Source organism: Hakea prostrata, chromosome 7 (assembly GCF_041222555.1).
Source record: "Hakea prostrata isolate BN-2017 chromosome 7, UWA_Hpros_2, whole genome shotgun sequence".
NCBI lineage: Eukaryota > Viridiplantae > Streptophyta > Magnoliopsida > Proteales > Proteaceae > Hakea > Hakea prostrata.
In genome coordinates, this window is record NC_142606.1 from 11,526,461 (window position 1) to 11,554,113 (window position 27,653).

A 27,653-nucleotide genomic window follows, 5' to 3' on the forward strand; every position below is an offset into this window, starting at 1 on the left:
GTTTATTTTAATTGTATGGATCCAATGGGAAGATCAAGGGTTTAATACGAAACCCATGGGAGAATTGATAGGGTTTATGGAAACCCTATTGTTGTCTCTGCAATCCATAGCATCACCCGTCCTTTGAAAGAGATTCTTGTCAACCTCTGCTATCCTCTAGTGGATGCTTCTCCACTAAACTAATTTTGTAGATAATCATCAACTATGCATGATAAATATACTGCCTTGTAGAAAAATTTCTAGAAAATTTAGATTCATCCGAAGCTGAAAATGTTTTATGGCACTTGATTATTGTAGGAGTACCAGTGAAGGAGACATTATCCTGGTGGACTACCATTCAACATCATTGTGTGGCTGTGATAGAAGCTTTAAATCAAGTTGGAAATTTTGTTTATTCTACAAAAAAAAAAAAAAAAAATTGGCATTTGTTTGTGGGTTGTGACTGGGTCAAGTTTGTTTGGGCAGCAAAACCACCAAAGATAAGACCAAATTCTTTCCCTCAAAACTAATTTGCTACATTTTGCCAAGACCCACCCCTGTAATGCTTTTCTTTTAAAAAATTAATTTGAGAGTAAGAAGAATAAAACACCTATGAATTTGATGTTCTACCCACCCCTTGTTTGGGCCAAATAAATAAATAAACAAAAATAAACCAAGACACCCCAAGAAAACACCTAAGCTGTGCTTGACAACAATGATGCAGACTGAGCCAATTGGAATTTGGCATCAAAGAAATAAACACCAACATAGCAGCAAATACAAAATCATCTGTTGCCCATCTGGGTTTCAAAACCTGATGATTGGCAAATCCAGGGCTCAGCAAGTTGTTACCTCGCTCAAACAACAGTGCATGCTACAAAAATAGAAGGCTGCTATTCTTAAATCAGGCACCTTTGTCCTCGTTCAATATCAAAGCTTTTGGAAATAAATGATTTCTCAGTTACACGGGCAGAATTTCAGATTCATTGTCCTGTTTCCCCCCGACACATAAATTAAACAAATCAACTGAGGAGAAATCGACTGTAGCAGGAGAAGCTTAAGAGATTGCCTGATAAAACTTGATCGCGGTGAGGGCACGGCACCCTGCCTGGCATTGAGTGAATCCCTCGTCTCCATTGTCCGCATAAAGCATCACACTTTTCTTTTCTAGTAAATAACAAGCTTCACTTTCCAAGTAAACTTGACAAAAGGTGGCGATCATGAAGTGTACTCGAACGGCTGAGGTGGTTGAGGCTCCTCATCAACAGCCATAGCAGCAGATGCAGATCCCTGTTGACCAGTAGTCGACGCCCCTGCAGAGGAAGCCATTGATGATGGAGTATCTGTTAGAGAGAGTACCTCTGGCTCATTTGGCCGCAAGTCCTTCAATAGAACAAATCCTGAGGGGGCCATATTCACGGGCACATATCTGCTTTCCTCCAAGAATTTTATAAATTTCTCTTGTGCAGGGACGACCCGAGCAGGATTTGTTAAAAGTTCAAATGATGATTCAGATTCTGGCTTCTTCTCTGACAAGTTATCAACCTGCAAGCACAAGTGACTAAATGAGATCTTACAAGACTAAAATGGTATGCAAACCAGATTCCATGCTGCCAACGGCTGAAGTTGAAACAAGGCAGTCCCAATAAATTATTTATTATTTATCCGAATCTAACCATTAAAAGGAAAGAGCAGCAAAAGAAGGAAACCATTAAAAAGAGTATCCTACCCAATGAACAGGGCCCCATGTTTAGCACAGCCTTGGAAGGGTCATACGTGTGCCGCCTTACCCATGTTTGTAGGACTTGGACACGTGACCAAGCATGCAGCAAGTGCACACTTGGGACAATGCATGATACAGAAATAATCTCACTAGGGAGTTAACTTTCATGTTTGGCATCTATCAGTAGCTTCAAGCAGACTAAAACTACTGTGAGCCAGTCCATGTGTATAGGCCCCCACTGGTAGTCTCCCTTCTCGTTGGGCAAGTAAATCTCATTAGCAGGGACTGCTTGATACGTGATTTTAAATCCAGTGAAACAGTTTTATGTATTAATGAAGCCCTGAAGTCATATTTACCACCACCACTACTACTAGTAAGGAGCTGCCAATTGACTGCTGCAATGAGCTTGGACTCTACCGCATAGTCTCCAGACATGAATACCAAACCAAAAACATAGTGAAAGGTCGCAGTGTTGGAGTTTTGCCCCAAAAGAAAACTCATTTAAAAGATTACAGCTGGTGGGCCACTTAAAGATAATGGTTATTTAAACCTAAAAGGCCCCTCACTGCATCCTAGCCATAAATCTGCTAATCACAACCAGAGCATATGTGCATACATATCAAACCAGGGGTTCATCTCCTCATCTATACTAAAGACTCCATAGGTCTAGAATACCTTTATAACAATCTGCAGCTTTTGACAAAGGGCAGAAGAGATAAAACAGGTTCCATCTCACCAGCTTTCTGAACCAAGGAACAGGAATTAGTGCCCTCAGAAACTGCCCTACCCACTCAACTAAGACCAAAGTTGGAAGGTATAAGAGGGTACACACCAGAACAGGTTTGAACAAATTTATAGGGTGATTGCTAACAGGCCAAGGACCTAAATGTCGACAGCCAACTCAGACTTTATCCAAACTAAATGGATTTGACTTCATGGATCCTCAAACTCCATTTTGAGATCATACTTGATATAAAGCCTAAACTAAACACGTCCTCCACCCCACTACTGTGAAAATACAAAGGCTATAGTCAAACAAGCAGAACTTTTGCAAAAAATCGATTTTATATAACCACACCTCCCAGGAACAAAGCAAACAACAAGAGAAACCACATACCTGCATGGAGTCACCATCCTTCTCACTAGATTGTTTTCCTTTCCCCACATTAGAGCCAATGGACGTAGATTCCTCGCCAGATGGTTTTTCAGCAACCGCCTTCTGCTCTGCCTCCTTTTTAGCCCTAGCCTTAGCTTTTGCAGAGGTCGACAAAACAGCAGTAGGGAGTTTCACCGCAGACGTCGTAGTGGGCAGAGTAGTTGGTCGGGGATACTCAAATAGAGAAGGTTTCGCATGTGATAAAAACTCAAACCTCGGAACTTTCAAATCTGAGTTCAGCCCAATAAATGCAGTGCTTGAGAACGAGAGGCTTATGAAATAGATAAGAGGATACCAATACCAAAACTGACTGAAGACAGCAAGTCCAACAACTGCAGTAATTTTATCGTGCTTTGTCTTGGACAGCAGCCTGATTGTCACATTCCTTCCACCCGCATCAAGGATTCCTGAAGCCAGAATAGCTCCCATCTTGCTCATGGTATCCTCGTGCTTATCAAGAATTATTTTCTCCAGCTGCCGCCTAAAATATGAACCAACCAGATTACAGCTAAAAGCATAACACAAAAGCTTAGAAATAAATCAGTACAAATACAACCCCAAAAAGAAGTACCTAAATGTTCCAACACGAGAATCACTTGCTTCACTCGTCTGAACCATGACCATGGCCATTGCAATAAGTGCCCCCTGACGAACGAAATCCACAACATCTGATGTAAGAGGCTCCAGCAAAGATATAGCTTCACCTAAACCAGTACCAGCACAAGAAATGCCCACCGCCAGAGCCGCACCATATCGAACATGTGGATTGTAAGACTCAGAAAGCAGGGATACAATACGAGGAGTCTGCAGATCCAATAGCACGACCAATTGCATGAGTAATCCATATTCAAGCAAGTTAATTTCTTCCCAAATGAGAAATGTATTCAAGCAAAATTTTCTAACAAGGTGGTTTAAATGTAAACAGTTGTTACACCCACATGAAAGATAAAAACGAGAGAGAAAGAAAACAACAAATAACCATATAAAGAAAAGGCTGAACCTAGGATCTGTATTCATTGGTCAAGAAAGCAAGCAACTCATTCAGCAGAGAGCATGAATTAAAACATTAAAGCAGTTGCATTCACAAGATCCGAAGCCAACAATAAACTGACCAGCCTCTTTTCAGTTAATGAAGTCCATATGTCAACAAACCTCCCCCAGCCCGTCTCCCAACCAAAATAAATTCCCACCCCCAATCCCCAAAAAAAAGGGGGGAAAGAAGGCAAGAAAAAGACTCCACATGACTACTGGCGGTCCATTCTTCTTTTAAGCTAACTACCTGTCTTCAATTGTGCTTAAACAATTTCACTATTTTGCTCAAATAAAATCCAGACCTCCCCAGGAGCTAACCTGAAGATCAAGAACATGCAAGGATTTATTCAAAGATTGAGCAACAACAATGCCGAAAAGGATTAGGAAATAACAACCTGTTCAGGTTCAGAGTAAAGCACAAAGCCAAGCGCTAGCACAGCTGTCCTCCTTACATCATCGCTTACATCTGATACTGCAAAGTGCAGTAATTGACGAATGGCCTTGTTGTTTGCTGTTCCTCTATAAGCCAGTGCCAATGCGTACATACCACCATAACGCAAAATTGGATCTTGATCCCGAGTCATTCTGCTCAATCAATGTATCCGCTTCTTCTTCCCTGCCATACACTGTAAGAGCAATTCCAAGAGCCAAACCCCTGCACCATATTACGAATTTTAGATGATCAGATCCAAAAATAAAAAAGTACAACAAGAGCAACAAAAAGAAATTTATTTGACTTCCAGCTGAACTTCACCTGATTATTTTCTCATGCTGAGTTTCATGTGCATAAGCAAGCATTTCACTGGCTTTTTCACTCGCTGTTCCAACCATTAGCAGACCCATACTGATGCCTGCAGCTTCACCAGCCACTGCACTGTCAGTGTAAAGGACGTTTTTGACATCATCATAAATCTCTTCATCGGCAGTTCCTAAAGCTGCCAAACCAAGACCCAAGCATGCTCCATGCTGAATAACCTGCAACATATTGAACATTCAAATGTAGTGTCTAGTTCATGTATACATGACCACTAATTGGATTAAAAACCACATTGAATCCAGTAATAAGCACCTCAACATTCGTACTGCGGAGGCTGTCACGAAGGAATTGTTTGATACCCTCACCATGGTTGGCATGGATCAAACCAAGGGCATAAAGGGCACCACCTTCTGAGTATGGACTCCCGCCACCAGCAGCCCCAGTCTGTGGCAAGTAAGGTGCCATCAGTGACCTCCCTTGCTGCAAATGACCTCTATGAATAACACCAAGCCCGGCAGTGGCACTGAATTTAGCCCAGTTTGTTGCTCTGCTTAGCCAGTCCTGCCATGCCACTGAACTCAATTAGCATATACAGCCACTTGGAATTATATACCCAGTCAAAACAAACATCAAAGGAAGAATAAGCAATTCAACTGAAAATCTATAGCCCACCAGGTTTTCCCTGAGAAATGTATCCACAGTCGTTCCTGCATGCATAATAGCATTAGCATAGATTGTTGCACTGTGACAGACACTATTCCTCATCTCAACTGATTGCTTTATTGTCTTCAGTATCAGAAGATCCGACCTATACATCAAAGGGACAATCAACAGAACTTAAGCACCTTATAAAGCCAAATTCCAAGATTCAGAAGAAACTTCAGTGGAATTGTTCCTCTGGACACCAGACTAAACACTCGCAAGCTTGAAAAGCCACACCCAAAACGGAAAAAGACATGAATCAAAAAATACGGATCAGCAATGCAGCAAACTGATTATTTTATTTCAGAATTTCCTCATGAGTGCAATCCAGACAGTGTGACTGGATCTATTTTCTTTTTCCTTTTCTAGTGACATTACTTATAATAACTAAGTAGGCAAAACATTCAACCACTATGAGTTTCCCTTTGTAAGCATTGTATGATGATGGCCTCACTTGTTGTGGCTATATAGAAATTGCAAAGTCAACTGAATTGATGTCTCCCCAGATAAGATCCCCTTGATCTTTGCCAGCCTTTCAGCATAAATCGACTCCTTAGGATCCATCTCACATATGTCCTCACTGGAAGCACGGGCTCCATCTGTCATTGGAACATCATCTGACCCACTTGTGAGATTTTCATTGCCAGCCGTAGCATCTCCAGTTTGAGCAGAAACTGGTTCGCTTGATCCACCTGGTGCAGCCACTGAAGATCGTGATTTGGGGCTGGAAAGACGGTCCCTAACATTCAACAGAAAAGCTTGATGCTCATTCTCTACAAGATCAAATGCAATCTGAAAGGCGAGCAAAGCATCATCCTGCAAAACCATATTTAATTGCATTGCTGTAATTCGTATTACCGGGGGAAAATTACAAAACAGAGAAGACTAACAGCATATATATGTATACCTTATTTTCAGATCGTAGAAGTTTTTCCAGTATTCCTGCAACTTCTTCAGGTTTATCCAGGAACATTAAACACTGGCATATGCTCAAGTAATCAGGGGAAGGCAACTTTTGATATATATTAACAAGAAGCTGCAGAACCTGTAAGCAGAAAATGCATTGGATCAGAACAAAACATAACGAGCAAACTATCATCAACCCCTATGAGGAGCTCCAAAACAAGACACCGAAGATGCAACAAAACCTCGGAGAAAAACACATTTTTTCTCTCAAATTCATGAACGTATAGCAGTCAAGAGCATCCAAGTGAACGAGGGTCTCAGAGGAGCAATTGTAAAAGACTTACCCTGGCTTCACAGGAGAGGCTGTTACCCTGGATTCCAGAAAAAGGTCATGTGCCCAGGAGCCCTTTGTTCCCCTCTGATCCACATCCAATACTCTCTCCCCCTCAAGTCACCAGTGGTGAACCAATTCTAACATTTCTAATAAAATCCATTTTGGAAAGCATCTAAGTTTTATTTTAAAAACATTCCTTTTGCAAATTGATAAAACCCTACTAATACCTCCCAAAATCAATACAAAAATGCAAAAAATTAACAAGATAGTACTGGTTTAATGGTGCCAGTCACCCCCACACCCAGAGGTGACCCTCAGCCTACGGCTGCCCAAAATCACTCATAAAACATTCGATCCCTCTCCACTCAATTGTCCCTCTATTTATTACCCCTCAACTAACCCTAATCTCTCTCTCTCTCTCCTCCACATGGCCTCATCCTAGGGTCCTGACACTCAACAATACTATATGCACAATTAACCAAACTAGACTCGCAAACATTCACTGAAACAACCTCTATTAAAAACAACAAAACATTGAAGCACACTAGCTTCATCCCGTTAACTATCCCTTGGCCTCTACTTGCAGTTGTTCTAACAATCCAGTTCATCACTGAAAATAGCACACTTACTTTCTTATACTGTAGCAATCAAATTGTGTACACACAGGAAAAGATAATGTCCTGCAAAGAGACAGATACTAAAAGCATTTTGCACAGATGAAAATATAGGCCAGTATGTGTCACACAAATATTGAATGCATATCCAAACTAGTGACTTTCTTAACCTGACTCTAATAACAAAGACAACCCCATCACACAAATGATACAAAAAGTACAGAAACCACCATCACATAATGTGAAAATTAATGATGCTGAGAAGGTCATATTACCTCACGACGATATTCTCTGAGATTAACGTAGGAATGGGAGATATTAATACAATAAGAAAGAGATCCATGGACATTATCACTCCTAACAATTGCTTCCTCAAGTTTATCCAATCTTCGGCACTCAATAGCAGTCCCCATAGCTTGTTGATATTTCCCATCAGAGATGCACCTAAAGAAGCAAGGAGTAAGCATGCAAGCAGTTCTACTGTTAAGCAGTTGCAGTACTATATATCAAAGAAAGAAGAATGATTTTCAGATTTGGGTTTAGTAACGTTTTTTGGATCAAGCAGTTCACTAAGTTAGGCTCAATTTTGATTCCCAATGAATTATATTGGCCAAGTTGTTTTTGAGTTTTTTATTACAGCTCCCATGCCATAACCACATACAAGGGAATTGGGGCCGACATGAAATGTAAATAAGTTCTATTTTTCAGATAAAGAATGAGCTATTTTCAAGGTTGCTTACATAAGAAGGAAACATCCCTCTACGAGACAGAAGTCACAATTAATGTTTGTTCTATTTTCTATAAGTAAACTAAATCCATATCACCAAGTGTTAAGGTTTTAAACCTCCCTGGCAGTTTCTGTCGTCTAGAAGTAGACTATATCCATATAAGCAAGTCTAAGGCTTCAAGCCTGAAGGTAGTCCTTGGCACATCAGCCAAATGCACATTAGCTCCCGGGTTCTGATACAGATTCACCACCATCATTTTCTTAGGAATTAGTCTAGGGTTGAAAATACATGTACTGGCCTTTGATCCCCATGAATTTATTTTGGAACAGGCCGCTCTTATGGCCTACAAATTGGTGTCCAGGTTGACTAAGAATTTCTCGACGACTCTTTGTAGAGCTTTTTACTAATGTTCATTTTGGTTCCACCGGGTTCAAGGCTTGACTCAATTTAATTTATACTTTTATAGTACCTAGTTCCTTTTTGTAAGTAGACTAACCACAACTCCAGCAATTTTCAACAAGCCGTGTTTATTCTGTCTTTTAGTCGTTTTGATTAGGACATAAGTTTATGTAGTCGGCAATAAGATCCCATCATTTAATCAATTTTATTTCTCAAAGCAAACTGCCAGCTGCTGGTGCTGCTTCTTTAATCCACAGTGAGAGAATTTTTCTGCTTAGTCTGGTGGGATTGATTGGACCAGTTGACTTCTCAACGGTGAGAAGGCCAAGAGGTTCTACATAGCCTTCCATCCAAAAAGGTTGAAGAATATCTCTACCATCTAGGATCATCATCAAGTTCCAGGCTAAAGCCTCTTCCGCCATTGAAGGACTGCAACTCAGTGAGTAAACCCTTTCTGTTTATTTTTCGGTTTTCCATTAAACCCCAAAAAAGTCCCCCAAATTTGACAGCTGTCCTTCCATCAAAATTCATCTATATTATGATCAAACTGTCCCCCAGGCCTGCTGAACCTTCTCCATAAAAACCCTAGAAATTCTGATGCAAAGCATCTAGCTGGTCCAAGTCATAGCCCACTATCAAATAGGCCTGATAAGTACTTTACTAAGTATTATTGAATGAAGGCCTAGCCCAAAGTCAAGCCAACAATCCAACTCAACTTTAAGGCTTAGCCCAAATGATAGACTTGGTCCAAGTTGGACTTTTGTGCTTTCTGTATGGGTAGTAAGTAGTTACATGGTGGGAGTTTGTGAAACAAAGAGGCCCTATTCTTTTTTCTTTTGATGCAAAGTGTAGCCCTAACATCTAAAGAATAAGAGACAAGAGCCACATACTTGTCAAGCATCCTTTCAACAATGGTCTCCAATCTAGGATCCAGCTTTTCCGCATCTACACATGAATCTGCTGCTTTAGATTTGATACTTGCATATTCATCGATAGCTTTAGCTGTGGGGGAGAAGAATAAAAAACCCTTGTTACCACATAAAATAAACCAAAAACAGCCGAAAGCATACATTTAGTTAAAATTCAAAATACAGTTACCTACCAAGAAGCGTATGGACATAATCAGAATCTTCCGAAACATCAAACAGTGGTCCAGCTCCTAGGGCATACGATAGCGAGTCATTGAGCTCACCAAGGTAGTAAAATACCTGTGGAGAAACAATGTAAATAAAAACAAAACAAAGACCATGATAGCTAAGGTTTGAGAATATTTTGAAGTAACTAAGCACATCAACGTCAACGACTTTCCGAACATTTGTAAAAAAATTCTTCCCAAACATCCCAATATAAGAGAAAATAGTCCTGCATTCATGATCTCTGCATGCAAGTTCCAGACAGCCATATATCATCATTAACCATCTTCAGAGCACCAACTATTTCACGTTAATAAAAAATTTAAAAAAAATAAGGATTTTATGTGTCTACATAAGATATAAGGCAGCATTGTCATGCACACAAGTAACCCAATGATTGCACTGATACCTTTGTGAACCATGACACAAGATGTCACAGACTCAATGAATGAAGACATCAGATAATCTCATCAGCTTTAGACCAAGGAAATAAGCCACTGGTTACTATTTATTTCATTGGGCAGATGAGGTACTTTAGGTAACAAGGTAAAGCATGCAAACAGCGATGCAGGAAACAGATTAGGGTTAGGATTAAGTGGCTGGGAAGTCCAACAGCCATACTCTCGGCACCATTGATCCAGCAGATCCCTAAATCATTTAGGGCCTGTTTGGTTACATGAATCCAGAGATTTTTACCCGTTTGGTTGTGTGAATCCCTGGATTCATGAAATCTAGAGATTCACCTTTTTACACTAAAAACATGAATCTCTAGATTTATGGGTATGAGCTAGATTTCACCACTACTATAAAAGCTTAAACATTTGAACCATAACTCAATAAATATTTTTTTAGGATAAATTTACCAATTTCATTCCAAAGATTCAGGCTAACCAAACAGTTAATTTTATGAACCATGACTCCAAAGATTTGAAGTCTATAGATTTGAAATCTCTAGATTTTTGAAATCTCTAGAGTTTTGAAATCTTAGACTCAAGTAACCAAACAGGCCCTTAGGAAAAGGGAACCATTCCAGATAGCAAGTAACCAAGTTATAATGCGACATGCAGCCTAATATGCATAAGATCCTTCACAGCCCCTCCAATGCCAAGACTATCAGGCAGTAAATTGCTCAAGAGTGCTCCCAGAAGAATAAGAAGTCCGGGGGAATCACTATCCCAATAAATGAGAGTAAAACCACATGCCTCTCTGTTCTAACAATAACTAGCGAATCACTAAACCTGAATCTTCCATTATTTCCAAGTGAAAACCATTGAATGGTGAAGTCATGCTTAGTCCAAAAATAGCTTAGCTCAGTTATTGATTCAGTTATTCAAACGACAACCAAAGAAATTAACCAATAACTGACCCGTTTCAATCTGTTAGTCAATTAATACCATCCAATCCTGGATCACCCATGCAGCCGCTTAAAGCTTCAGGTTACAGTAACTTGTGTAGCCTAAGATAAGTTGACTGGATGAAGTAAAATGGGAACAACGTCAAACCTAACCCCAATATGTTATGGCCAATATGAAAGAAATCCCTTTAAGTACATGAATACCATAACCCAATTTGCCACTCAACATATTGCAACACGCTAGCTGCTGATGCAGACCCCCATCCCCCTTCCTTCTATATCCCCTTCTAATTCCTCTTACCTTTTCCATGTTCTTTCTTTCAAATGTAATAGAGGGAAAGGGCAGGGGAGGAAAATGCTCCACTTACATTAGTGATCTTGTTCATCCTTGTTGTATTGATCACTGCTGCACCTGATCTCCACCTGGTTTCCCTGGTTCAAGATATACATTTGCTAACCCCATGCGTAAGGATGTTCATATTCCTAGGATGCTGAATTTGACTTCATCTCCACTTATCTTCTCTTATACTTAAACCAACCACCGTTACTCCTCTTGTCTATTTTGCTATGATCTCTATGGGATCCATGTAGCCACCCTGTTGAACTGGATAAAATTGAGGTCTTCATTGTCGTTGATTGACCTTAAAGACCATCAGATTTCTAGTTTTTTAGTTACATTGTGTATGTTTAACTACGTCCTGTTTTAGTAAGTTGAGCCCTATTACACTCTTCTGATTGGCAAGTGATACAGATTCCGCATTTAACAAGTTAGACTAATGGGAGGATCCTTTAAAATTCAACAGTTTTAAGTTACACTCAGACTAAGAATAAGGGATAAGGGAAGTCCATCTAATTCACCCCCCCCCCCAAAAAAAAAAAAAAGAGGAAGTCCACTTCTATTAAAAGGCAGAACTTGGTAATTCTCACAGAATAGAAAGACAGCTAGTCTGCTACCTTGAGATGATCTTAAGATCATGGCAGAACAGTTTGCAGCACAGGAAAAATGTTCAAACATTCATCCAAATCCATATGATGCATGCAAAGTGGCAGTAAGTAGGGGTGCAAGTTTGGCCCTGACAGCCTAAGGCCGCCCTGAGCCTGAATAGGGCTTGGGCTCCAGATTTTGGCCCTGAGGGCAGGTTAGGGCCAAAATATTCTGGCCCTACCTAGGGCCAAGGGCAGGCCTGAGATTACTTTTTGGCCCGTCGGGCCTGTCCCAACCCGTCCTTGATTTTTGGCCCTGACCTTGGCCCTGATTTTGGCACTAATTTTGTCCCTGATTCTTGATCTCAATGAATTAGGACACAAGAGGGCCAGCAAGGCCAAGTATAAGGTCAACCAGGGCCAGGACTAGGGCCAGAGATAGGGTCAAGGACATGGCCAATCAGGGTGGGAATGGGCTTGGTTTGGCCCTATAGGGCTTAGGGTCAGGGACAATAATCTTTGGTCCTGAATTAGGGTTAGGGTGGGAATGGACTAAGATTAGAAAATAGGGCTGGGCTTGGGATTGCAAAAGCCCGGCCCTGTTGCAGCCCTAGTGCCAATAAGGCTATGAACGCATACATTTTTATTTTTTTTAAAACGAGTGGTATTGAAGTCCTAACATAAACAGAAGTACAATGGTTGATTACATTGATAAGGGAATTATAAATGTAACCACTGCAGAAGATCTCCAGAATTTGCTTTGGCATGCCACATCAACCCTTCACCAGGCAGGACCCCCCCCCCCCTTTTATAAGGCTTAAAGGCAGTAGACTCATAAAACTTTGGGTTTTTCATTCTTTTAAGCACGGAAAAATGTTATCAGCTAGAAAGGGGATGACTCACAACAATAATTTAGATGATCAAAATATAGTCATGGATCTGCCTCAACCACAACCACCATAACACCCCCACCAAAAGAAGAAAAAAAAAAGAAGAAGAAGAAGAAAAGAAAAGAAAACACAGATACAATAACTAGGGAACTTCTGTACATGTAGAAGAATATAAGAGAAAAGCTCTCCAATTACACTTGACAGCTCTTAACTTGAAAGAACAAATTGCTGATCACTGGTCCAAGGATGTGACAAGTGCAGAGGAAGTGAAGTACCAAAGGCCCACAATTAGATCATGGTTATAAGGAATACCACCTCAGTTATGTTAGATGACAATAAGTAAGTAGATCAGAATAAGTCAACTAGAATATTTGAAAGTCACCAACAAAGAATCATGAAACTCATGAATCTACAACCCAAGCTCTAAAGGGAAAGCCAAAAAGATATTGATTTAACAGTACCCTGGAAAAGGAGATAAATCACGATTAAAAGAAGATCCTACAAGAAAGAATACTGAAGGAACTCGTATGACTGAAAAGGAAAGAGTATAGCTTAGTTGAGATGTGAGACGTATGAATAGAGATGTTGTATAACTAGAGTACATAACAGCCTCTCCTTTTTTTTTTTTTTTTTTTTTTTTGGGGGGGGGGGGGAGGTGAGGTTCACAACCCATATGATGTCAAAAGCAATAAAAAAGACATAGATCCCTTCTCAAAGATTCATAGAGCAAGATATTGCTACTCAACGTATATAGAAGTTACCAAGGTATTTTAAATGGATACAAAAAGGCATAGATGCACCCAGAAAGAATTCATAAAGCAAGGTTCTACAAGTGTCAGTATTCAAGAAATTAGATGTTACCAAGTTAACAACGGGGGAATGAATTCAAATTATTACATAGTAGAAATTTTTAAGACAAGAAGCTAGCACCAAAATGTATAACAGTTATCCTGTATCGATTACCATGTAAACGGCAGCTTAAAAACCTCAGCATACACATCTGACATCCCATTAGCAAAATATCTGAAATAGTCACACAAACCATCTTGCTTTCTACACAATTTAAGTTGACATCATCAAACTGATTTGAAAATAAAAACCCAAAGTGCTCCCAAATAGATATGACTGCCTCCTTCATTGATCATGTGTACACATTGAATTTGTTGGTGTCAAAATCTAATATCTATATAGAGAACATTCCAAGTTTAAAATTGCACTGAGTAATGGTTATAGATACATAAACAGAAAAGACAGAAAGACTTGAGTAATGACCTAATGATTCTCTAAAAAAATGAAAAGAAGAAAGGGAGATCAGAAGCACATAGTGTACCTTAGAAACAAGCAAAGCTGCCAGTGGTCTTTGTGTAAACCCTTCATCCTCGTACAGACTTTCACTGCACATAAAGCAGAATTAGTAACTGCTTTCTCCTCTAAACAATAAAACAAACCGTGCTGATAAATTTAGAATGTCATAACTAGTTTCAGCACATAAACAAAACTAGAGCAGTAGTCATTAGCATGAGCCTATGTATTAAATAAAATAGTATGTTGTTGAAATTAATTTTCCACTGCTTGCTAAGTTAAACAAAAGGCAAAAACATTCTTTTATTCAAGTTAATAAATATAAAAGCTTCTACACTAAAATACTACAGAGGGGAAATAAATAAATAAAAATATTCATCATAGCATTACATAATTGATGTGTACAATAAAACAGACGAAGAGCAACATTCAATTGCGATGGTTAAAAGTTCTGCTTGAACCAAAACCCTCCAACCAATCTAGATTTCTCACTCACCAGATATAATTGTATCTTATAAGCTGAAATGGAAATTGAAATAATTTGGATATAAAAAAACATTAATTGATGCCAACTCTCCACCACAGGTCACTAGAACTTGTTAGTTGTTACTACCAAGAATATATTTTTTTAAATTGAAAAATAATCCTTTAAGCTGAATTTTATGCCTTCAGGCAGAATTTAAATTTAGCCTATTTTAGTTGAGCTCATCGATATGGCACTTACATATACACACGGTGAAATTTAAGACTAAATTAAGAGAGAAATAGTGCCAAAAGGTAACCATGGTCATAGGCCGCCACCCATCCCCAAATACTGGTAGCAATAGCCTTTAACCAAAAACCAAACATTCTTTTGATTATCTAAGGAATCTAAATCAGTCAGCAACATCCTTCAATAAAGTTTAGCTAAACCTAAAAACCAGGTACAGAAGACACATGGACACCATCGCATACAAGAATATATCCATCTAACTCTGTAATAATAAATATTGGTTGTGCTACCCACTCCAAAATTTTCAATTACTTGGTGGTCACTCCAAATATTTCCAAAGCCCTCTTGGAATCAGAATGGATTTAACTCTATAATCGTGGCAAAGAAATACCATGAAGAATACTCAAGAAGTAGATACAGTCTTCGACTCTCAGAAAATGATGGACCAGCCATGCGACAGAGAACACGGTCAACTCTAAAATAAAAATCTAAGCAGCAACAGAGCAAGATCAATAGAAACTTCATATTTCGCACAGCAGTACTGGAAAATTTTCAATTAGCCAGACAGAAATAAAACAATTGTAGTCCGTAAATTCCTGGAAAACCCTAAAAAAAGCCCAACGAAGTCGTTTTCATTCTAGCAAAATCACTAACATTCTTTGACCTTTCGTTCTTTTCCCCAATACCGAAACGCCCGAGAGAAAGTAACAAGAGCAATTAACAAATGCTGAATTATACTTTCAACAGAAATAGAGATTGGGGGAAAAACCGGAATTTTCCAGCCACGAGGAGATCCAGAACGAGCCAAACTCAAGCATATATTAAGAAGACGGGGAAATCAGAACGTACATGATGGGAACGCTGGTGGAAATCTCCGGCCAGAAGTAATCAACGAATGTGTTGAGATTGGAGAGAGCATGGAGCTTCAACATTGGGTGCGTCTCGTTCAACATCGCCAAGAGCCCACTTGCAGAACTCACCATCGTCGCCATAGCAAAACAATCTTGAGCAGTCTTTCTTTCTCCCTTCTACTTCACCGTCTTTTTTTTTAGGGTTTCGTTCTTTTCTCCTTAAGCTTATTTTTGTAAGCTAATACCAATAACACTACCGTTTTAGATTCCAAATAGAGAAATCTAATGATTAGTAAACCCTAAACACCTTCAGTTTTCCTCTTTACTCGATCTCTGGGGTTCCTGAACCGACGAATAAGGGGAAAAACCAGAGAGAAAGAAGAGACTTCCAGTAAGACTATAAACTAAAACACCGAATGGAGGAAGAAGAAAAAGACGATTCTTTCAGATTTGGGGTTTCTTGCAGATCCAGCAACCCCACTTTAGTGTTGCTTTCTCTTTCTCTGTGCGGGTGCGAAACATTCTAACGTTACCCTTATTGGTAAATTTCGAAATAAAGCTCGTTTACGTTAGTTTCCATGTAAAGTCAGCACTGTTGGATTGGAATCATTATCGGTGGCGATTAGTAGAATATACAAATCTCCTGCTCTCCCACTAATAAACATTTGGTTGGAATATTTTATCTTACTCAATTACTGTTTAATTTCACCCAAAAAGAATTACCATTAGATACTTACTTTACTTGGAATCAATTTATGTATTATATTATATTATATACATTATATTATTTATATATATATATATATATATATATATATATATATATATATATATTATAATTAAGAAATGAAAAACGAGCAATTTTTTTTTTTGGGGGGGGGGGGAGGGGGTGGGTAAGATGATATTATTAAAATAAGATAAATCAGATTAATCTGCCTTGTGGGCCATAAAGGATGTATTATAGCAATGTTAATATGAAAAAGGCAATGATGAAAATCTATGCTCCCATTAAATCTCAAGCCTTGATTTGCAGATAAGAGGTATCACAGGAAGAGACAAGCTTGTGTTGAGTTTTGTCACATTCTTTGAAAAACTTATGTAGTCTTGTGCATTTACGGTATTGTGATTGTTGAATGGTCAAAACGCAATCGAGATTTGAAATCTTGACTACTCATTGCTTTAAACTAAGAGATGCAACGAGTGTTCAAGATCAAAATCATGACTACCATCTGACTAGCCAATGTAGGTCCGTCCATGTTGATTAGATATCAGTTTGGTATGAAACAATACATTTCGATACAATAAATCAATACGAACATGAGCACAGTAATGTTTCAATACGAACATGAGCACACTGTTTCAATATGAAGATAGTACACCAATTGTTGAGAAGCGGTATGAATATGATAGGTATGTAAAATGTACGAAAGCAATACAAATTACCAAAATCATACAGTATGGTACAAAAATGGTACGATAAAAGATAGACCATCTTTATGCACCTAAAGCCAATATCTCATTGTACCAAATTAGAAACAGCACCACATAGTTTTTTGAAACAGTTCGATGCAATATGATTTTATAGGATAGGTTTCAAGTTCGGTACCAAGTTTTAACCCTAGTGGCTTTGACTGCATTAAGCTAATGCTAGGGCTTCAATTAAAGATTTTGGCCCTAATAGGTGAGTAAGGGAGGGCCAAAATTTTATACAAGCATGTGAGTGTTTCCCAACTTGTTGTAAATAGGATCTAAATTTTGATTAAACTATGGTGTTTTAGAATCAAATGCCTAAATAAATTGGTTTATATTTTAAAGCCAAAATTTTAAAGTCATAAATTGTAACTCTTGGGCGAGGTGTTCAGGGATAAAAAAAAATTCAATTAAACTACTCTAGCTACTTTTCAACGATTACAAACACAAAACAAGTTTAACTCAAAACTGTTACAATACGTATAGGTATACTAGCTATATATTGCACACGATAAAAAAAAAACACCCCCCGTTTTTTCTCCAACAAAGCAAAAATTTTTTCAACAAACAAACCAATTTAGAATTTTTTAATTTTTTATGGTACATCCTAATTTATAAACATTTAAGTACAACTTTAAAATACAGTTTTTTTTCAAGAGAAAACCTAAAACATCAAGATCTGTATATTGATTTCTATACCGCATAATGTATTTAAAAAATATTTATAACCATTTCAATTATTAATTAAAGGATGATACCTTAAATGGTGGGAAGTGTTTATTATACCCTTTGTTGAGGAATTAATCAATTGATAAATGAATAATTGCCAAAATGTCACATTATATTTTTATTTTGTTGGTATAGGCCAAAATGTTACATTATGTAAGGGTTAACGTTATTATGTCCGTACTTTAATTTATGTTCAAATAATTAATTTGTTATATTAGATTTGCTAGGGCAAAGATAAAACCAAGACCAATTCATGCTAATCAAGCATAGATAATGACAATTAAGGTGAGATTGGTCACCAAGACAATTAAGGTGAGATTGGTCCCGGCTTGGTGTGGCAAGGTTCAAGAGGAGGAACATTAAAATTTGGTTGAAAGAGCCTAAAATGTAATTGCCCTCTCATATGTCATATAATATTGATTGTTTGGCATTCACTCGTAAGTCTTGACTATATTAATCTGCCACCAAACCATGGGTTGGGCAAGGGTTGTATGTATTAATTACGGTTCACTTTGGGGTCAAATTGTATTAGGGCTTTTTGTGGGTTTTCTTCATCCTCACTTATGCAACGGCAAGCTCTGTGGTTCTATTTTTTCCCTCCTATGTTAATTATGGTTCATTTTGGGGTCAAATTGTATTAGGGCTTTTTGTGGGTTTGCTTCATCCTCACTTACCCAACAGCAAGCTTTGTGGTGCTCTTCTTCCCTCCTATGTTAATTACGGTTCATTTTGGGGTCAAATTGTATTAGGGCTTTTTGTGGGTTTTCTTCATCATCATTTATGTAATGGCAAGTTATGTGGTTCTCTTTTCTCATTCCTATGATTTCTTATTTCTTGATGTATGGAAACTACAATATGGTTGATCGTGCTGATTTGAGACTTCGGTTGTGAGATCATGCTACGATAGGGGTGCTAGTACTGATTTTGTTGTGTTAAACTATCTCATTAAACTATTTGATCCCCTAAATTAACAAACCAAGCTTTTGAGGAATTTATGGTTGTGGCTATGTTTTTGGGAAAGTACTCTTCTTTTATCCATGACCAAAGGGATTCGGAGAGCAACAAAAGTGTTTGGTGCCCACTTAAGAAATATTTAGTGAAGCTAAATTGTGATGGGGCTTGGGTGGAAGATGGCAACAAAGGTGGGATTGGATGGATGGCTAGAAATGAAGAGGGCAAGGTGTTAGTAGCATTTTCAAGTGAAGTCCTTTGTAGATCACCATTAGTGGCTGAATCCCTTGCTCTTAGATCAGGTATGGAGTTTGTGTAAAATAAATATTGGCATAATTAGTGGTGATGGAGTGTTTTTTTTTTTTTTTTTGGGATGGAGAATCACATCAAAAGGGGGGCGGGGAGGGGGGGGGGAAAAGGAAGCAAGCCACCAGGAGGGACAAGGCCCGCCCGGAAGACGACACCCGCAGGCATCGCGGCCGAAGAGAAGGACATACCAAAAAGAAAGTAACAAGGAAAAGAAACGAATTACGCCCTAACACAAGACAACACGAGACACGGGACGGCCGCAAGACAGAGATGATCACCGCGCGTCCACGGGGGCATACCCACCGGCGGGGCATCTCGGCCAGCCCCATTCGCAGTGGGAAGGATAAGGGTTCATCTTGGGTTGCCGGTGATGGAGTGTTTGGAGTTATTGAATATGGTGCTTGCAATTTCTCCTATTTCTACAATTGCGTTTGTTAATTTAGAAAAATATTTTGGAGCTCAAGTGATCGTTCAAACAATGCGATTTTTTTTTGGGTTCTTAAATCGATTAATTCAATGGTGGATTCTATGTCAAGGTTGGCCCTCTTGATGAGACTCTCGTTTGAGTAGCCATTATCCAATTCATGGCTTGTGTAATTGTGTAATGCAAATGACAATGTGTGAGATTTTTATTTGCAGCAGCCGCTGCTGGCTGCTGTCAACAGTGGTGATCGCGCCACATAATCAAAATAAGATCAAACGGTTGAGAATCAATTGGTAAGGGTTCACTTGGAATTATTATTTTTATTTTTACATTTAAAGGTTTTAATTATACTAATTTACAAAATCACACCCCTCTTTTTACCCTACTCCAAATCCTAAATCGCTCAATTTTCCAAACGGGCTCCTCCGACACCTCCACCTTCCCCTAATACTCCGGCCATCTAATCCTCCAGCCATCATCTTCCCTGTCCCTCTTTGGTTTTTGACTATATATGATTCAACTGCCACTTTTTTTCTTTTCCAAATCTTCTCCTTCGTCTTTCAATTTCTAGCTATTTTTTCCGGAATCCAACCATTTTTCTTTGCCTTTTCTTGAATGATCTACCAAGCATTGAGTTCCTAAGGTTTCGGTAGAGCTAGAATGGCCTAGTTAGTTTTATGTTTCTATCATTGTGAAGATACAGTACATGCCATTGCATTTCTCATGGCCTTGTATCGATCCCTTTTACATCATCTATTATCTCACCACTCTCTTAGCTTTCTCATATCTCTCCTCCTTACAGCCTTCATCTTGCATCTCTCTTTCTTGAAGATCGGATTGATTTAAGCATTAATGAGTTATAACCATTCGTTGATGTCTGGTGTTCTAGCCACTTCTATGTCTTGAAGAGAGGAGATTAACATCTTCCACGCTTCATTCACCACCAATAGAATCATACAGAAAACCTAGATTCTCTGGAATAAGCGTACAAGTCGACGATCTTCCCAATCTAACCAACACGACAGAAGGGAAAGAACCATAGCTCATAGCCATGATCAGAAAGAAACGGAAAACTTGAAGAATTCGAAGAAAGACTGATAATGGAGTTCACAATGATCTAAATCCTCATCAGAGATGTGGAGAAGAAAACAAGATCAGCGAATAAAAGTTGCAAACAAAAGGGATGAACCCCAATTTATAGGAGCTAATCCAGGGAGAGAGAATTAGCGAAGAACACAGAAACTACTAATGGAATGAACATAAGGTAGGATCCACGGTCCCTTAGATTTAGTCAAACAACAAAGAGGGACAGGGTTTGGAAAATTTGAAGTCGGGTAAAAGGAGGGGTGTGATTATGTAAATTAGTAAAACTTAAATCCTTAAAATGTAAAAATAAAAAATAATAATTGCAAGTGAATCCTTGCCATGTGATTCTCAACCGTTTGATTTTATTTTGATCATATGGCGCGATCACCACTGTTGGCAGCAGCCAGCAGCTACTGCTGCAAATGAAAATCCCAATGTGTGTACGAACTATTCTTTTGCAATGAATTTTATTGTTTCGAAAAAACTCTCTCATTATAACCCCGTCGAGCTCTCACCAAGCTCAAGAGACAGAGGTTCATTTATCAAACTTTGTCCTTTTTTGTTCTTATTTTTTTTCTCGCTGAGGAATAAGAAAATTTTTATATATAGTGGATGGGGATATTACACATTGCTGTTTGCAATGTTGAACCAACGATCCCTTTACTAAAAAGTATGAGTCTTAAACCAACGGGAGTTGGTCCAAGTGGTAAGCAGTTAAGTTCGCTTAAGCAAGGTTCCGGGATCGAATCCTTGTGGATGCAAAAAATCCCCGCTGGGAGACTCACCCCCGGATGGCGGGCGAACCACCCGGGTGGCAACCAAAAAAAAAAAAAAAAGTATAAGTCTTATGAGTGGATCAACCCTGCATTGACCAAACCTTGCATGTTTTCTTTTTGATTCTTCAATTTATGTTTAGATTAACATGGATTATCTTGCCCTAAGGCTCTCTTTGGCATGCTTTTCATTTTTTATTTTTACAAATTTCTTACAAATCAATACAATAAATCATTTTTGGATCAAAATAAAAGAAGAAAACGTTAGGTAGCCAATTGGCAAAATATTTAATTATAATTATTATTATTAAAAAAATGTGTTTGGCATGTTTTTATGCAAAACATGAATTTTAGGTAATTTAAAAAAAATTTCAACACTTTATAATCTTTTTTTTTTTTTTTTTTTTGGTTTGCCAACCCCGGTTTATAAACCGGTGTTCGACCTGGTGGGTGAGTCTCCCAAGGGGGTTTTTGCCTCCACAAGGATTTGATACGAACCTTGCCGAACCAAGTGCTACCACTTGGACCAACCCGTTGGTAACACTTTATAATCTTTGGAGGAAGAGAAACAAGGAAGAGGGGCAACCTTGGCCAACCCCCGCGGTGTTCGACCACGTCGCACACCTGGCTGTGGTGGGTGAGTCTCCTAGCGGGGATTTTTTGCCTCCACAAGGATTTGATACCGAAACTTTGCTTAAGCGAACCAAGCTGCTTACCACTTGGACCAACCCCTATTGGTAACACTTTATAATCTTTGGAGGAAGAGAAACAAGGAAAGAGGGGGCAACAAATTGCTGGAAGAAATTTTAATTATGGGTCTCATATAGTTTTCTGAGCGGCTGTAAAATAGAATAAATACTAAGAGGCAAGAAGACAATAAACTATCACTAGCAAGATCCTAAAACAAACATTGTAAAAGTACATGTCTTCAGTGATGTCTCTTCAAGGATTGTTTGCATGGAACAAAAAAGATGATACTTTAGGTCGATCATAGAACGAAAATAAGTAACTGACTTCAATAGCTTAGGTTTTATTTATTTATTTATTTATTATTATTATTATTATTTTTTATATCAATTATCATTCTCAATTATAGAATGAGCTTAATCTAATCTTCGTTTTTTGAACAAAGTAACATAAAGACAAGGAAGGCATAGTAAGAAGCTTGAAACATAAATAAACAAAGGGGTTTGCATCAAGGTGACCCTTTATCATCTTATTTATTTGTTCTATGTGCGGGAATCTTGACTTCTCATCTCGATTTGGCCATGCAAACAAAAAAGCTACGAGGCATCCAGCTTTTGCAAGGTGAGGAGCGCATTTCACATTTAGTTTTTGCTGACAATTTGATTATGTTTGGCCAAGCCACCAATGCCAAAGCCCGAATTTTTCATAGAATCTTAAGGAATACTACTCTCACTCAGGACAACAATTGAATATCCAAAAAACCAGAGCTCATTACAGCCCAAGCACCTCATCGGAACTAAAGATATCTCTCTCAACTCACTTCCACATCAAACCCATCACGAAACTTGACATTTATCTTGGGGGATTGCCCTAATCCCTGGCAAGCTCAAAAAGAAGCATTGTGACAGCCTCCTCAATAGAGTAAACACCAAACTTCAACACTGGCGGGCCAAACATCTCTCTTATGCAGGGAAAAAGGTACTCATTTAATCAACACTCTCTACAATGCATTTTATGTCTTGTTTCCTACTTTCGGTCTTAGTCACAAACACACTTGACAAACTATTTTGAGATTTATTTTGGGCAAATGGAACCCAACGGCATATTCACACTGTCTCGTGGGACACAATTTGTAGCTCTACCCGAGCTGGCGGTCTTAACCTCAGGAAAACCGCGGATTTTAACCTCGCCCTTCTGACTCGGAAGGCATAGGAGCTCCTCAACCCCATGAACTCCTTATGGGACGATTGATTAAACATAAATACTTCAAGCATTGTTCCTTTTTGGAAGCTACGACAACCCCAACGGCCTCATGGGGATGGAAATCGATGATTAAAGCAAGGGATCTCTTGCGTCAAGGTCTCTTTCTTCAAATTGGAGATGGTTTTCAGGCGAGCCCTTGGAACCCAAATTGGATCCCCGACAACCCACAGGATATTGGATGTTATTCAGCAGCCCAATCTTCCATGAACATGTTTGAATTTATTCAATCAGAGACCGCTTCATGGGATAGGGACAAAGTTTTCGCTTAGTGGCCTTCGGAGGTGGCAACAAAGATCCTTGGTATTCCTCTCCCATTCCAACTGACAGCATATTTCTCATTTGGAAGCTCCATTCCACAGGTATGTTCACTATGAGTTTGGCTTACTGTCTGGCATCCACCTCCCCCACCCCGATTTCTGCCTTCAATTGGCTACATTTGTGGCATATCCCTCTTCCACCTCGGATTTTCTTATGGAAGGCTATCCATGGCAAGTTACCCACAACAGATCTATTGCTGGAGTGTGGGTGCAATGTACCCCCTCAGTGCAACACTTGTGGTCATCCCAGTGCATCGGCACAACACCTCTTTACCTCTTGTCCTTTTACCCTTCAATTATGGCATACATTGCACCTGGTTCAGGGGGATATAACCCAATCATCCAGTTCACAATTGCAAACACTTGTCTCCAAGTCTACCTCAACCTCCACCTCCAATCAACAAGCCATTCACATCCTTATAGCATTTTGGAGTTTGTAGGGCTATTATAATCATACCACCCATTCAACTCAAGAACCAAAAATCAAGGAAGCCCTACAACGACTCCAACAAGCTATGGTTGAATTCTCTCCTCCCTCCCCACCAATGCAAACCCTAAAACCATCAAAGCTAATCAGGTGGGAACCCCCGATGCCAGGACACTTCAAACTCAATGTGGATGGATCCTATTTCACTGAAACGCATAGATATGGCATTGGCGGAGTGACATGGGATCATACCCATCAAATGGTTTTTGCTTTTCGCTAAGGCACGGGTTGTCAAAACTCTCTTATATCGGAAGCTCTTGCCATTAGAAGAGATCTTGCTCTTGCACGTGAATTCAATTTGTCTCAAGTATGTGTGGAAAGTGATAAACAAGCGCCGATGCTCTCCTTACAAGACCCGATGTCCCAACACAACTGGAAAATCACTCACTTAATCACTGACATACTACAGTTAGCTACATCTTTCCAAGGTTTGGCATGTCGGCCCGTGTCGCCATGTCGGACCCTGGCGACATGGCGACTTGGGCGAAATGTCGCCAAAAGTCGAGCGATAAATGGAAGACTCATTCCTTAATTCGTGATCGATGATTCGACTCTCTGTTTTTGAGTTTCTCAATTCTCACTTTCTCGTTTTCTCCTTCTCTCTTCCCTTCTCTGCAATGAAAGAGGCAAAGAGGATGAAGTGGTTAGAGGAGAGGCCGGAGCGCCGGAGTCGGAGGCTGGGTTTTCTGTGGAGAAGACGCTGATGCTGGTGATGAAGCTGCTGGAGGAGGAAATTAACCCTAGATCTCATGCTATGCTATCCATATCCAGTGATTCCAGCCTCCAAGGCTCCACCTGATTCTCTCATATCTATACAGATCAACTCGCATTAGGGAACAACCAAGGAGTCGCCCTTGACGGAACAACCGAACAACCAAGGAGTCGCCGGAAAAAACAATTGTCACCGTCTTTAGAATCGCTACTTCTCTAATTTTTTTTTACGGTTTTTTAAATTGATGGATTCCTCCAAACGGAGTGTTTTTTCTCCACTGGGTCAAGCGTGTTCTTCTTCTTCCCTTCCTCTTCCTCTGTTTAGCCGCTTGAGATTCATCGCCGCCCTAAAAGTCTCACCGTCCTGACCTCCTCCTCCTAGAGATGCTGCTGCTGCTACTGCTTCTAAGTTCTAATTGTGGATGCTGTAAAATCGATAGCCTGACGAAATCTGCCCTAAAAGGCCTGCTTCTCCCTTTCTTCCTCTGTTATCCATGGATGCGCCTGCAAGAATCGGAAAACCAGTTATGGTGGATGTCGCGACTTTTCGACCGTCGGCGATTGTCGCTGGGGGGTTTCGTGTCGCCCCCCAGCGACACAGCGAAAAATCGCCTTGTGTCGGCGATTTATCGCGGACACAAGGTACCGTGCATCTTTCACTGAATGCACCTTCTTGCATATTCCCAGAGAGGCTAACTTTGTGGCGGACACACTGGCAAAAAATGCAACAATCTCCTAGGGTTGATTTGTGTATTTACATTCCCCACCACCCCCCCCTTTTTATCTTGGGTCCTTCTCTTTTGATTCCTGTATGTGTAAACTTCCTAGAGGTTTTCTTTTGAATCAATAAAGTTCCTTTTCTTACCGAAAAAAAGAAAAAGAAAAAAAAAAGAAGAAGAAGAGATATTTGTTGTTAGATGGTCTGTTCATAAGTTGATCAAGAAAGATCAATTTCCTTTATGTGTTTGAAGCAATAGAGGAATGTCATGAGAAACAGCAAGACATAAACGATGTTCAATATGACAAAGGGTTTTGTCGAGAAATAGACAATGAAGATAGTGAGAGTGTTATAAAAGAATACAAATTTATAGTTTTAACCTCACTTATTATATTCATTTAAAGCACAAGTGTTTTAAAAAGTGCCGGAAAAATAAACCTAAAACAAGAGGAGACCTGTTTTCAGTTTTGTATTTTGTCAACATTTTATAAATAAAAATAGGCTGTATAAATTACACCAAACGCTGCCATTTATGTTTATCTAGGTGAAAATCATAAACAAAAATCATGCAAAAAACTGCCAGTTGTAACATTAGCCTTGAATGAGGGTTAGTGCGGGCATAAGGTTAGCTACTTTAGGGCCTGTTTGGTTATTTGAATCCAGAGATTTCAAATCCTGTGATTCAGGAATCGATACCTGTTTGGTTATAAAACATCTTTGGATTCATGAAATCATTTCATTTTTTTGCCTAAAAATGTAAATTAAATCATTATTGGGTATTGAGTGAAATCCATAAATTCCACAATAAGTATAAAATTAATGAAATTTGCAGATTCACGCGGAGTAACCCAATGGAACTCTATGAACTTCGATAGATTTGAAGTTAACCAAACAATTAATTTTTTGAACCATGAATCCGTAGATTTGAAATCCTTAGATTCATTTAACTAAATAGGCCCTAAGAAAATTATGGTAGGGACTGAGTTCTAAACAACCATCCCTTTATGGGCGGGTTGCAAATTACAAAGGATCGGGTTCAATTTGGCGTTGGACTATGACCCTTTTTAGACCTCAAGATTTAAGGGGTAATCCAACAACACCTTAGTCAAACAATCCTCTCTTCTTTTTTTTTGGTCAAAAATAAAAAATTGTATTAATTGAAAATAGACAAACAGGAGACTCATAAAGGGAAAACGGTAGCTGAACGGACGTGTGAATATGTTAATTCACGGCTCTAAATTTTGTACCGTCAGATTTGTTGACTAAATCTGAACCGTTCAATAAAATTCAATTTTTCCTCCCATTAGTTATGGATTAGTTAGAGTAAAAAGAAAAGAAAAGAAAAGAAAAGAAGAAAACAATGACAGTTAGATAACATTTATTTCTTTTTCCTCTTTTCCTTCTTCTATTTCTTTCTATGTTCTCTCTCCATTGGCTTTACTGAAAATTTTTTCATCTGCATTCATTAAATTTGGACCCTTTGATTGCAGTAGTAGTTCTTTTGCTGTCGTTTTGAAGAAGTGATTTTTTTTTTTTTTGTCTTCCCTGAGATCTCAGGACTCTTTTATTGTTTTTAATTCCATCTCAAATGATATAAACAATAAATTTTCATATATTTATGTTTGATGAATCTTTCACAAAATCCAACATTTTCCCTCTAATTCTCTCGAGAAAAATATAGAAAATTTATTGGAAGAGTTAGATTTAATTTCACAATCCAATTGATAATACAAAGACACGTCGCTGATTTTGCTTAACCTATTAAATGCCGTTGGATTTTTTTCAGAAGTTCCAATCCAACAGCAAGGAGAAAATGTTCTTGCAAAAATGAAAATTAACATGCTTTCGTTGAGAGTTGAACTCAAGACCTCCCGCTTACTAAACGGGTGCTCTAACCAACTGAGCTACGAAAGCAAGTCATATCAATGGAACTTAAACCAATTAACAATAAGTTTTATTCAGATGACTTTAATAACATTAATCAATAATGTTGAATATGGCACAAAGGAAATGACTATTCTGTCCCTTTTCTTAGATGTTATCAACGCACTGCCATTGCAATTGGGACCAGCTACCTCACTGGCAATGCCGGCCCAATGCTGCTGCAAACAAATTATTCTAGTTTTTACAAAAAAAAAAAAAAAAAAAAATTGTATTATAGTTTTTACTTTTTATTTTGGCTAAAAATAAATTTCGTTTTAGGTGGCACTGGTGGCAGCGCTGTTTATTTTA

At 38.8% G+C, this 27,653-nt stretch overlaps 1 protein-coding gene and 1 non-coding gene across 2 annotated transcripts; both read right to left on the reverse strand.

The window, feature by feature from the left end:
* Positions 1-698: 698 nt before the first annotated feature.
* LOC149009771 (26S proteasome regulatory complex, non-ATPase subcomplex, Rpn2/Psmd1 subunit) lies at positions 699-15,988 on the reverse strand. Its single transcript, XM_089160497.1, is given in 15 exon segments — positions 699-1,524; positions 2,820-3,339; positions 3,430-3,662; positions 4,286-4,474; positions 4,476-4,545; positions 4,645-4,865; positions 4,960-5,208; positions 5,320-5,455; positions 5,804-6,165; positions 6,257-6,394; positions 7,479-7,647; positions 9,221-9,332; positions 9,433-9,538; positions 13,962-14,025; positions 15,495-15,988. Coding segments are annotated over 15 exon segments (3,039 nt in total). The 5' UTR covers positions 15,638-15,988; the 3' UTR covers positions 699-1,197.
* Positions 15,989-27,261: 11,273 nt separating this feature from the next.
* Positions 27,262-27,335, reverse strand: TRNAT-AGU (transfer RNA threonine (anticodon AGU)). Its single transcript has one exon. It is a non-coding gene; the product is annotated as a tRNA-Thr (tRNA).
* Positions 27,336-27,653: the final 318 nt, after the last annotated feature.